General features: G+C 40.7%; 1 protein-coding gene across 1 annotated transcript in view; it reads left to right on the forward strand.

Moving 5' to 3' along the window:
- Positions 1-6,296: 6,296 nt before the first annotated feature.
- TMEFF2 (transmembrane protein with EGF like and two follistatin like domains 2) overlaps positions 6,297-13,809 on the forward strand; it is a 226,765-nt gene continuing 219,252 nt past the window's right edge. The window contains exons 1-2 of the mRNA XM_035007499.1: positions 6,297-8,021; positions 10,386-10,495. Of these exons, the coding sequence (XP_034863390.1) occupies positions 7,850-8,021; positions 10,386-10,495 (282 nt within the window). The 5' untranslated portion in view covers positions 6,297-7,849. The remainder of the gene's footprint in view (positions 8,022-10,385; positions 10,496-13,809) is intronic.

Here is a 13,809-nt window from a genome sequence, read left to right on the forward strand (position 1 = left end):
TTTTTTTTTAAACAAGTAAATTCCTTATTGACAACAACTAAAAAAAAAGAAGAAAGAAGAAAGAAAGAAAGAAAGAAAGAAAGAAAGAAAGAAAGAAAGAAAGAAAGAAAGAAAGAAAAAAATGGGAGAACTTATATAAACTAAAAAATAAACTAGTTTTATAGTTGTTAAATAATTTAAATAATTTGCCATGGAAACATCCCTTCTCCATTATCAGATGTACTAAAATTTAAAATATTTACAATATCACAATGATACACAGATAATGTTCAGCAGACATCTAATGCAGCTAAATGCAATTTATAAACACATATGTGAGATGGGGACGTTCGGATTGCAGAGAAAACTATAGGAAAAAGAATAATGGAAATAGCGAAGTTAAAAAAAAAGAAAAAAAATACGCTACTGCCCCAGAAAGATGAAATGAATGTCCGCCTTAACTCTCTGGATGGCTTTCTATTTATAGACTTTAGTCCTTCCTGTAACTTGCCTTCTTTCTTCTCCAGAGCCCCACACCTGATTCTCCATTTTCTTACACCAGGCTAACTTTCTTGATACTCAAGTAATAACAATAACTCTGGACGAGAGAAAACTGAGACTCAGAGAAGCTAAGTATCTTGCCCATGAATACCCAGCTTGTGTCAGGGCAAGGTTCCCAACTCAGGCATGCACTGTTGCCTTGCCATATAGCCTTGCTTTCCCATTATATCAGAAGCTCTAATAATAGCTAGTGAGTGGCTAAGTGTCCAGATTTATGCTGCAAAGCAAAGAGGTAAGTATAGAAGTGTAAAGAAGTCAATTTAAACTCTCTTTAAAATTTTGCGGAATTTTCTATTTAAACACTTTTAGCGTGTTCAACAGTGTAAAATACAGCTTTTCAGAAAATAGTGTTATTAGACACGATCTGTATCTGATCCTGTGTTACAATCACTGCTCTGTAAGATAAAACTGCAGAAAAAAATTAAAGGTTGTAAATGTTTATGATGTTCATAATGACAGGCCAAGTTGTATCAGATGATAAGAGTTGCAGAATATTTACCCGACTGTGAGCTGGCTTTCTGCTGTTTCTGTGAAACAGAAGTCAGAGGAAATGACCAGCCTTCGCTAGCATGCGGACACAACTTTTTTTAAAGCCTCATTCCTTTAAACTATTGTTACTAATGGTGTAATAAATGAAATCCATTGCCATAGTTTATTGCAGTACTCTCTTGCTAAAAGGGATTCCATAATCAAATAATACTGGAAAACCTGAGTTCAATAAAGTTAAATAGGTGTTTAGTTTTATCTGATGCTGTTTTGGCTTGATTTTACTGCAGGGCTCCTCAGAGCCCTTAATATGCAAATGTGCGTTGTGAAGTTAAGGAGAGTTTCTATGAAGCGTTTCCCAAATTTATTTTATGACAGAAGCCTCTTCAATTTGTCTTTTTCCTCTTTGGGGGGGAGTGAGGGACAGGAGGAAGAAACACTTGGGTAAAAGAAGTGTCAAAATAGTTGAGAATGTTAGTTCCTAAGAGACCTAGTCTGCCACTGACAAGTAAGTTGGGCAAAAAGCAAACAAAACAAAACCCAAACCAAAAAACAAACAAAAACCAAAAGCCCCACTAAATTAAAACAAAGAGGGACTTGAAAAGCAGTTTCATTCCAAATTGGTTCAAACTTCTGGTTCTAACTGCAAAAAAAATAAAGTTTCATCATGATTTGAAGAAAAGTCTTAAGCTCTAAGATAAGGCTATGATTAAGTTAAATAGAGATAGGGAACTGTCTGAATTTGTAAATAAAAAGACACCACATTGTATTGAGATGCCTACTGCTTTTTATATGTAGCTTTTCAAAAACAATAGTGTTTTTTTTTTTTTTCAAACTATTGGCAAGCTTGCAGCAAACGTTAACTGCTGCATATTACTTTGGTTAAATATCTTAATCAGACAACATCTTTTGTGAAATGTTTATTTTAAAGTTTTAAGTGAAAAACAATTACCCTTTTACTTGCTGAAACTTGGATCTTTGGATAATGAGGAAATACCCACTCATTTACTTTCCCCATGGCAGTGGCTATCAACCAAAGCTGTGCATTACAGTCATCATGAAACTTTTAAAAATCCAGTGCCTCCACCTCACCTCCAGAGATTGAAAGCCTTGGAGTAAAGACTCCGCATCAGTGTTTTTTAATCCCCCAGGTGATTACAATGTACAGTCATGACTGGGGCCCACTGCCTTAAGAGGAAATAAACTATTTCTCTAGCACTAAAATTATAATTCTACACATAAACTATCAGAAATAATTAAAGGCACAGGAATCAATAAGGCATAGGAACTTACATTATAAAATGATTTCTTTAAATCATGGCTCGTTATTTATGCATCATTAAATAATTACAGCGAAGGGTGGAAAAATAGCAAATTTACTTTCAGTTAAAAAAAAAAAATCAACCTGAAATGAAGATGACTTCTTGGAAACATTATCAATAGCATTTGATCTACAAATTAAACACTTGATATACCAATATATTTGTTACTGATAATATAATATGTATTTTTATATTAATAAATTATAAATGAAAGCTGATGAAATAATTATTTGAGTCTACATATTTTATGTAGGCTAGAAATTAAGAGATAAAATATTAAGGTTTTGGATTAGATATGAAAATGATACTGTATTTCATTATTAGTAATCAACATATTGTGCACTTTAATGTCACACACATATAACTTGTATATACTCAATTATTTTTGATTATATATTTATATGATTATTATATAGAAATATATAGCTGACTACATGTATACATATTTAGGTATTCATTCATTCATAGGGATTCACCCCAAGGCCATTATCATTAAATCATATATATCCCTTAATCTTCAGAAGAACCCTTGGAGGTAGATATTACTTTTACCTATATTTTACAAATGAGGAAACTGTCCATGGTCACAAAGCTAGTAAGTCAGACATAACAGAAGCTTACTACATATTTGGTAAAGATATGCTAGAGAAATTCAATACTTAATGGTAGATATAAACATGGATGTGTATAACAGCTCATCTACACACTGAGTATAAGCCTTTATCTTTTTTTTTTTAATTTTTAAGTAATCTGTACACCCAATGTGGTGCTCAAACACATGAACTCATGACCTGAAGATTAAGAGTAGCATGCTCTACTGACTGAGCCAGCCAGGCATTCCCCCCCACCATTTTTGTTTGTTTGTTTTTTAGTATAAAACCTTATCTTGTCTTAGAAACTTCTCTGCCAAAAGTCCTGTGACAGCTGGGCAAGAATCCAGGTATCCTTTCATTTGTCATATAGGTAGAGTAGTACTTTACTTCTTAAACAAGGGTGAATATTAAAATACAGATTCCATGGTCCAACCCCAAACTTTCTGAATTAGCATCCCTGCTGTTGAGACCTAGAATCTGTCCATCTTTTAAAAAGCTTCTTAAATAATTCATATGAATTAATTCATAAGAATTGCAAGTATGGAAACCACTGGATCTCATTGCTTATGGTTGAGATTTAATATTTAGGTCTTACTGGTACTCCATAGAAAAGGCAAAGAGACTGCATGGACAGAATGAATATATTCCAGTTAGTTTCCTTTCTCAGAGGCTAAGAGGTAGTCATACAGCAGAAAATGATGATGTAGGTTTTGGGCTCTGACATCAGACAAAACTGTGCTGAGTCCCAGCTGTGCCACCGACTAGGTTTGTCACATTGGGCAAGTCCCTTTATGCTTTAAAAGCTATATGTCTTTTCTATAAAATGGGGATAAGGAATTCCTTGTTTCATAAGGGTTTTGTGGGGATTAAAAATGTGTTTCCCCCTGCATGACACAATGTTTGACCCTTAAGAAGCATACTATATAGCTTACCATTATTGAAATATCAGAAAGTAGTAGAGATCAGAAAAAGGATAGAGTTCTGACTGACAGTGTCTTATTTTCTCCAGGTTCATTTATTTATCTTAAATTATTCTTGTTCTAGAATAATTTAATTTATTCATTTATTTATCTTAAATTATTCTTGCTCTAGAATAATTTTTTCTCCCTTCCCCCAACTGCACCCCTATTAAAGCTCTGAGTAATCTCACAATTCTTAACAATGCCTTTTCCACGTAGAGGGAAAAAAATGTTTTTAAAAAGTTCTATGGAAAGAATTTCTGTGCTGTTTCTACTAAAAATATGACAACTTAACTCTATACCCTCTGAGTCGATTCTAGAATGTGTATACCACAAATAAGCTGTTTTAACTCAGGAATATTGAAAGCAAATATCCTGTACTCTTTTAAAATAAGAAATTTTGCAAAGGCATGACACAATTGGATTGTATAACTAGTATTCATATGATGCACAATGCAAAGTGCAATTTGTAGACATAGTTTTAAATTCAGTTCTAATAAGTAAACTGATTTGACCCTGTTGGGGGAAAAGTTCAAGCACTCATCCAATCACTAATCCAATCTTCATTGTCATAAAATGTAATTCCTGTCCATTTCTGTGGTACTAATAATGAGGTTAAATAATGTATATATTTTTATTTACATGTTCAATGATACTATGCTCTGTTCAGTGAGTGATGTTCTTCTGCCACTTGGTGGTGCTTGCCAGTTTCAGAATTTGTTTCTTGGTGGCACTGTAACACTAAGTACAAAGCAAGCTGAACAAAATCACTGCATTCCTCTTGGAAAGGCTTTGCTTGAAACTGTTTAATAATTTAAAGAACCTCTGTGGAAGTAACTGCATTTGTTAACCAGTCACAACCAGTAATTAACTCCTTTGGAGTTTTAAGTTACTTTGGGCAAAATGTCTTAGGAAGAGTACATATTATTAGAAAGCATGACAAAAACTTACTTAGCAGAGAATTCAATAACAGTTCTACTCTGCTAAGAGGTTCTGTAAAATTCTACTTATATAGCCAAGTGTTGAAATCCTAGCAGGTCCTGTCTCATTATCATAATTACTGGTAAACACTTTTAAGGACTTTGCCTTTAGTTTTAAGCATGACTTATTTTCATAAGCCTGATTAGTTACCACACCAGCCTTGCTATGGAAAATGACATGTTCTCACTCTGAACTGGGAGTTCTTAAATCTAGATCTACATTAAGCGTATATTTATGTTGCCGCTTCTGCTGAAAGGGTGCAGCGAAAGACATCTCTGATTCCTTGTTTTTGCAATATCGGCTGGCAGCTCTATCTAACAGGCATTCCGTTTCCTTAAAGAATTTAGCTGCGCTGTCTAGAAGCCGATTTTCTGATGCCTCCAACGTCTGGTCTAATTGATCTGTTTTAATGGAGTCTTTGTCGGTGAGGAGCGAGATGCCACCGACTAGAATGCTGGGATCTTCTGCTTAATTGCCGGGAGTGAGAGACACTGAGGTTCAGAAATCTTTGGCCGTGGGCGAGGGTTGGGGGGTAATCTTGGGGCGGAGGCAGAGATGTAAGATAAAGGAATGGGTTTCACACAGGAAAAAAGATGAGATTTCTTTGAGGCTCTGAGGTGCTGCACGATCACATCTCTCAAAGGAGAAGTTAAAAAGCAAGGAAGTGGGAGGAGGTTGGAGGTTAAAGTACTTAAAAGGATAGCTCGGGCACAATTTGTTTTTCTGGCGATGCCTGCGAAAGATAGATAGTCCCTGATTTCAAAGTGTACTGGTGCCTCTTTTAAGTGATTGGAGATGGACGCTAATTGCCTGTGAGGTGCTATCAAATATGCTTTTCTAAATTCGGGGGACCAGAAGGAAAGATGAGATTTAAAAAGAGAGAAACAGAGATGAGGGCTCTTGAAATAGAGAAAGAAAGAAAAGGAAAGAAAAGAAAAGAAAATGGAAGGAAGGGTGTAAGAAAGCAAGGGAGGGAGGAAGGAAGGAAAAGAGAGGGGGAGAGAGAAAAAGAGGAAGGGAGGGAGTTAGGAAGAAAGAAGGAAGGAAGGAAGGAGAAGGAGGGTGGGAGAGACAAAGGAAGGATAGAAGGAACGAAGGGAGGTAAGAGGGAAGGAGGGAGGAAGAGGAAAGAAAGGCAAGAAGGAGGGAAAGAGATTTAGAAGGAGGGTGCTGGGGGAGAGAAGGGAGAGAAAAAAATCTTGAATCACTGAGCAATCACACAGAAAAGAAAATTCTTCCTTGTAGGTCATCCAAAACACTGTGACCGCAAAAACGACCCGGGTCACTACAGAAAGATGCTCCTCTCCATCCGTGTCCCGGGAAGCTCTTGGACCAGTTACTAGCGACTGAAATACCATTAGGCTAAAGAGTGTCTAACTGCGTGAAGAATGCAGCGGGCGGAAGGCGGGTCCCGCTACGCCTTTGCTCAGCGCCGGCAGGAGCGAAAGAACGAAGGGCACTGAGCGACACACTCCTGTGGAGTTAGACCTTCTCGCCTCCCCAGGCCACCGGAGATCGGGCAGAGAGATCCGCTAAAGCGCCCAGGGCCGCCAGCCGCGCCGCCGAAGTGAGCCGCTCTTCTCGGAAGCCGCTTCCTGGAGGATGCGCCTGCTACCCACCCGTTGCTGATGCCGAGGAGCCCTCCCTGCCTCTCTCGGACCACTTGTGCGGACCAAATCTGACCTCCGAAACACATTTACCCGCACCTCCCAGGCAGCCACACTAATAGGTTCCCGGCTGGAGAGGAGCGTGTGATGAGGGGAAGGCTCCAAACCCTCGGCTCCTCAGGCAGGGTCGGAGCTGCAGGGGGCCAGGGAGGGGAGCAGAGAGAGAGAGAGGGAGGAAGGAAGAGGAGAGAGCCTGGAAGGCTGGCTGAGTCAGCTAGGCGAGCAGCCTCAGGGTCGCAGGTTCCTGTGGGAACCGGGGCTGCTTCCAGGCCGACCAGAGCTCTTCTCACACCAGCGCCTCTCACCCTCTCCCGGTCTCTGCACCTCCCTCAGGAAAGGTCCCTGGGCTCTGGCCGCGATATTCCCAGCTTGAATCCGGTTACAGGCGGCGTGTCCGGCACGCAGGAGCCCCGGGTTCCAGCAGGACACCCTCTCTGGGCCCGCTCTCCCCTCTCAGCCCTGCTGCTACCGCTTCTCCTCCACCTCCGCCCTCACCAGCTCCAGCTCGGAGAGACGCCACCCAGCCGCGGCGGGTACTCGAGGCCCGGGGTCACGCACTGAAGAGGGGAGCTAGATCGGGGGCCCTAGACCGGACCCAGGGCTCGGTAGGGGGCGTCCTGGGGCGGAGAGTGAAAGGACAGGTGGTATATAAAGGTGTGGGAGTCGCCCACTCCGAAGCCCGCGCTTCTCCCCTGAGCCGTCCCCGCGCAGCCCCGCTCGGGCCAGCGCCTGGCGAGCTAGCCCATCTGTGGCGTCCGCCGCCGCCTCCTCCTTGCACCTCCTCGCCGACCCCTCCCTCCCGGGACCTGCATCCCGCTCCGCCAATCAGCGCCCGATTGCCTCTTCCCACGTGATCTCGGGCGGGCTAAGGACCTGCTGCTTCCCAAACGCCAGAGGGATGCGGGCGGCAGAGCGCGAGAGGCGGCTGCTGGGCGGCGGGGCGCTTTGACTCTCCTTCCACCCAGCCTCCTTGGACTCCTCTCCTCTGCCCTCTGGACTCCGGCCCCCTCGTGACCCCCCGGCTGCCCAGAGCCCCCCCATGGCAGCGGCCCCCCGAGTCTCCGGCGCGGCTTCTCAGCGGACGACCCTCTCGCTCCCGGGGCTGGGCCGGGTCGCTGGATGTTTCTGAAACTCCGGAGACCATGCGCGGGTTTGGCCGCTGCTTCCCCGTCGGGTGCCCCTGCCACCGCCGCCGCCCGTGCTGCCGCCGCCCGCGGGATGCTCAGTAGCCCGCCGCCCGGCCCCCGCGATCGCGTGTTCTTCGGAAGCCGTTTGCTACCGCAGAGTTGCGCGAACTAGTCATGGTGCCGTGGGAGTCCCCGCGGCAGTGCAGCAGCTGGACACTTTGCGAGGGCTTTTGCTGGCTGCTGCTGCTGCCGGTGATGCTGCTCATCGTAGCCCGCCCGGCGAAGCTCGCGGCGTTCCCTACCTCCTTGAGTGACTGCCAAACGCCCACCGGCTGGAACTGCTCCGGTAAGTCCAGAACCGCAGCCGCCGACCCCTTTAGTCCCGCGGGGGAAACGTGTTTCCAGCACAGACCTGCCTACCTTAGTGCGTCTCCTCGGCCCCTCGCTTCCTACTGCCCCAGACCTCTGAGACCATCGACCCCCACCCAGAGGGGCACAGGGAACCATTCCAGGCCGCTAAGGAAGCTGGGGGCCGAGGGGGTCTGGGGTGGGCAGAAAGTGCAGGTGTAGGGACCTTCGCATCCTTGCACTTAGAACTGCGGGTATGTTAAGAAATACTAAACGGGATGGTTTTGTGGATCCATCGAAAAGAGCACCAGCCCTTGGGGGAAAGACTAAAACGGAACCTTTCGCATCATTAAAGAAAAAAGTCTGGCTAAAACGAGCGAGAAATAACTTTATGAGAAAGAACAAGCGAGAAAGCAATAAATCAAATAATGACTGTAGAGGAAACACTGATTCCTGGCAAAAGTGCCACGAGGTGCCCCGGTCTCGCTTTCAAGACCAGGTCACACGGATTCCGAAGGAGCTTAGGTTTCAAGAGATTCATTCTCTCTCTCCCTCCCTCCCTCATTCCTCCCTCTCTCCCTCCCTCCCTCTCTTCCTCTCTCTCACATCCTCCTAGTCTACTTGGCTGCAAAAGACGTTGTTTTTGCAGCCCAGAGATGCTTCTCTCTTGCCTCCCTAAGCTCCTTGATGGTGAAGGGAAGTTGAGAAAAGATCATTCGTCGGTCTCCCAGGCCTGGGTGGGCATAACTGAGCCAGGCAGGCTTATGCGCAGGCGGGCGGAACCGACCCGGGTGGACGCTGACTCCATTTCTGGGCAGGCTTCCTTGGAATGGGTCAGGCGCTCTTCTTGCTCGCTGGGTCCCTTCAGAGTCTGAAAGCGAGAGCTTGGCAGACTTTGCTCTGCTGAAGCCTCCTAATTAAATAGGGCCCGAGGACGGGAGTTGCCGTACTCCGAGCTGGCTTCGCATTTCAGTATGACAGCCCATAGTATACCCTGGCGGGATTCTGGTGTGATTTCATTGGCATTTTAAATTGCATTAACATGCCTGGGTATTGTCCCCTAGGTCTGGTTTGTTCTAGTTTTAGCAAGTGTGCATGTAATTTTTCATCTTCTGTAAATATAATTCTGCTGTAGTTAAATCTGGCTCTGAATAAAGTGGCTTCCAGGGATGTATGTAAGCTGAAGTGTATGTAACTTTGGAGAGGTGGGAATGACCAACTGTAACTCATAGGATGAAAGAATATGTAGTTCTAGGTTGTTACTGATGTAAATTGCATGAGGAAAATTATTATGCATCATTGTAGCTTGTGCTTTTTAAAGACAGGTTGAGATTTGCAACCCTATTAGATTTGGGTCAATAGATTGCCTTTGTTCTGTTTTTGGCAATTTCTAAATTTGGTATTTTTATAGAATTTAACATGTTTACTTTAACTTATTCGTGGTTCATGGGTGCATATATGTTATTTTTGAAAAGCTAAGTTCCACTTTGCAGGTGTCTAATTACTTTTTAGGTGCCTTATCATAGATATATTAAACAACCTGCAAAAATCACTTGTTTGAAATGGGCACAGCTTTGTAGTCCAACATGACTGGTTTGCTTCATCCCAAGTATAGTATTGTTTTAGGAAATAACTAACTTAAATTTGAAATTGAGGTTGGCAATTAAGAAATTTATTATTAGCCAGGTATCTTAAGGAGATCTGCAGAAACTAAGAAGAATAAACTTGTTTTCCAAGCAGATTTTCAAGAACCTGGCACACCCCTCCACCCCTGTTAACTTAGAGGTGATCAATCTTCATTTGAGCCAGACAGACCATCACAGAAAACACTGTGCCTGTTTATCTTTATTATTGGGGCTTTGTTTCTTCTTTGTCTGGAGACATTCCAAATAAGGGGTTGTTCCAGATCTTAAAGCAAAAGAATGATTAAGAATGGAGAAATGGTAAAATGACACTCAGAGACCATCACCAGCTCTTTTCTAAAATGTGGAGTTTGGGGGTCATAAACTATAGTCTACTTAATAAGAAAAAATTAAGGAAGCTAGGAAGCAAGTGTTAAACCTTCATTCACTGCTGCCAGTATTAACCTTGGTTAAAATAAAATAGCAATATCAAAAAAGAATATTAAAAGAGAATTGACTAGAAAGGAATTGTGAAAAAAAGAAATGAATATTGATCACTTAACTAGATTTTGGAGGTGATCAGTAGAGAATGACCTTGCAGTACAGCTGTGGTTATTGGAATTAAAATTTAGAGCAATTCTTTTAAAGCTTCAAGATAGTGCTTTTTTTTTTTTTTTTTTTTTTTTTTGCTGAAGTCTATAACATTTTTTAATGACTGGAGTATTCTCTTTAAATTTGAGGTTATGATGACAGAGAAAATGATCTCTTCCTCTGTGACACCAACACCTGTAAATTTGATGGGGAATGTTTAAGAATTGGAGACACTGTGACTTGCGTCTGTCAGTTCAAGGTAAGAAGTCTGATTTTTGTATCTTCTTATTCATTAATGAGACTACAAAGGAGGGATCTCCTTTGGCAATTTATAGCTATGCAAGCTAAGAGGAAATCTCGCACCACGCAAAAGCGCTGTACTACCAGGAGAGCCAACGGATGTCAAAAAGGCATAGCTTTTTGGAGAAATGTGTATGCCAGAGTTATAAATGCCACTGGAGGTAGAAAGCTTCAGGTTGTTCTGTTGGTGTGTCCGAGGTACATTATGTTTATGTGTCCCATCTAGCATGCATTTTATAAATCAACTGCTGGGGTTAATAGCCAAAATAATCAATGGATAGGAAGTATGGATTCGAACTTTTGTTCTTTTTTATTGGGGCTATCATTTTTTGATCATATTGCTCTGTTTTAATGGCTTTGGGTTTTACTCTCCGGGCAAAATGGTTATGTATTTAAATAAACTCCTTATTAACGGGACTTCAAAACTACTGTGCTAGTTTTTGAAATCATGGAACTTATTAATATATATATCAACTTTTCATGGGTACCACATTCAATTACAGCTGAATCTCCCAGGAATCCAAGAGAGTGCAAATAGCTGCAAGTTATTTCATAAACGTTAGAAAAATGTACTTTACCACATGTTTGAAAAATAAATAAAAATTTTTTTAAAAGAAAGGGACATCATCAAAACTAGGTTATGAGTATCTCTTGAAGATAGAACTCTTCATGTCATTATTATAGTCATCATCTAACAAATGCTTTATACCGTATAAATTATAAACCTTCTTTTCTCTCAAAATGTTTATACAAGCATACATACCTTCAACTATCATAGGTGTTGTACTAATGTCTTATATTCACCTTTAAGTGTTGCTGGATTTTTCAAATACACATGAAATCTAACACAGGGTTCAACCAGGAAATATGTGCATAAACAACTATATTAGTGGGATCAAGGAAAACTTTTCTAAGATTGTAAGCAAAACTAAAAAAAGAAAAAAGAAAGAAAGAAAAAGAAAAAAGGTACAGAACAAATGAAAACATAAACTCAAATTCAGGTCTAAACAATTGTTACAGTATGTAGTATTTAGAATTGTTGATGAAACTGAATATTTTTAAATTGAATTCAACCTCCCAGTGAGAGAGATAAGGGAATTCATATTTAAATATAGTTTGAATTGTTTGTAGATAAGCTCAAAGTTGCTTGGACATTATTCTTTCTAAGAAAAGCAATAAAACGACTGCAAAGTGCACCACCTGCTGGTGGGTGAGTATTGGTGTGACCATGCTACACTCCTTCAGACCATACTATAGTGTTAAAAAACATATTTGTGCCTACTTAATATGCATGTGACACCAACCTTTAAGGTCTCCAGCCACACTGAACAATGTAATTATGTTCTTTCAATGAACTACATGGGAGAGATGGAGCATGAAAGCTCTCCAATTCATACTTTCCCCAAATGTTAACTAAAGAGAAAATACAGGGGGATAAATCATTAATTAAAGGCCCAAAGGATCTTGTGGATTTTCCCCCCTTTCAGTTTGTGATTCCCATAAATTTGTCTTGCTTTCATAACCAAGGGTAGACATAAGAAGTGAATTCATAAACAGTACAAAATGAACCAAAAAGAATGTTCCTCAAATGGAAAGCCATAATTCTAACAAGATTTCAACAAGAGAAAAATAATGGAGTTCACAAAATCTAAATCGATGCATGCTACTAAAAGGGATGTATGGTTTTCTTATTTAAGAAATTGTGTTCAGTTTTCAGGTTCCACAAAGGATTTTGGTAAAACTTTTATCAACAAAAATATTTGTGTTTTTCGTGCTTTGGCCAGCCAGTTACATTTGTCACTAATTTAAATACTTTTTGAGTGGAGTAGGTCAGGGAGTGGGCAATGAATGCAAGTTTGAATAAGGAGCTAAAATGTATTTTTTTTTCCTAATACCTGTAGCATTTAAATTTGCTGCGAGATTACTACTGCCATTAGCTTGTGCTTTGTGATAGTTGTCAGACGTCTGTCAAGAGAAAATAAACATTTCCTTCCTGGAAAATTTAAACTCTACACATAGCAAGAATATAGAGTGGCTGGTTTAAGTTGAAGATCAAAGAAAATGTGCAAGTTGTGCAAAGAATAATAGGATATTTTAGGCTAAAACTATCTTGATTCAGTCCTTTCCAATACATTACAATGAATGTGAGGGGTTTCCCCCCCCTCAGTTTCTGATGAAAAGGGAGATGTCCTGATAATCTATTTTCCTACATACTATTCTAAACTAGCTGAGGTCATCTACTCTCTGTTTCTCCTGTTTTTACAGATACAATCACAAATTCTTTCATTCAAACTAGGATGCAAACTATGGTCATTCTAGCTGAGAGATAAATTTCAAAGAGAAGTGTGTGTATGTGATCTATAGTTTTCCAGCTTGGAACACTAAAATAAACATATATTTGCCTTCACTTCTCTTAGATGATTGAAAATAAACATATTCTCCTCTTTATTAATTACAGCCAAGTGAGGTAATTATTTTCTCCTCCTTTTACAGATGAGGAAATTAAGGCCCAGAAATATAAATAACAATCATTAAGTGGTGATCTTAAAGTAAGAACCTAGGTCCTTTGAAACCAAGTCTCATTTTCTCCCAAAACATTATACATGCAAATGAAAATATCAGTAACAGCAACAACAATACCAAGTTATTGTAGACAATTCAATATCAAAGGTAGTACAACTGATTTTTGGGTGATGATGTGAGTTCCAGAAATGGCAGAACCTGGTTCCTATCTATCAGATGGCATTCTGTTCAATCCGATAAATCAGTTGTGGAGAGAAAAATTTAGAGACAATTAGATGGATGGGTGGATGGATGGATGGATGAATGAAAGAAAGAAGGAAAGAAGGAAGGAGCATGCATATGTAGTTATTGATAGATAGCATTGGTCATACAATGACCAAATATCAGTTTGTAATTTAAAAATATGATGAAGCCTTCTGTTTTTTAGATATTATTTATTTCAAATACTCAATATTTGCATTTAATAAGCATGCTTTAGATGTACAATTGTTCCACTTACTAGGACTGCATAATAAATTGCCCAGAACTTAGTGGCTCAAAAATAATGAACATTTCCTTTGCTAATGAATCTACAATTGGACAGGGCTTAATGGAAACATCTCATCTCTCCTTCCCTTGGCATTAACTGAGGGAGGGAGAGAACTCAAAGGCTTGGTCCTGTACTCTTCTCAGGGCTCCCACTCATATGTCAGCTGGACACCTTGGTCCTTAATGTGGATCTCTCCATATGTGCTACTTTGAGCTTCCTCA

The sequence above is a fragment of the Mirounga leonina genome, unplaced genomic scaffold (genome assembly GCF_011800145.1).
Source record: "Mirounga leonina isolate KUSES-001 unplaced genomic scaffold, KU_Mleo_1.0 Mir_151, whole genome shotgun sequence".
Classification (NCBI taxonomy): domain Eukaryota; kingdom Metazoa; phylum Chordata; class Mammalia; order Carnivora; family Phocidae; genus Mirounga; species Mirounga leonina.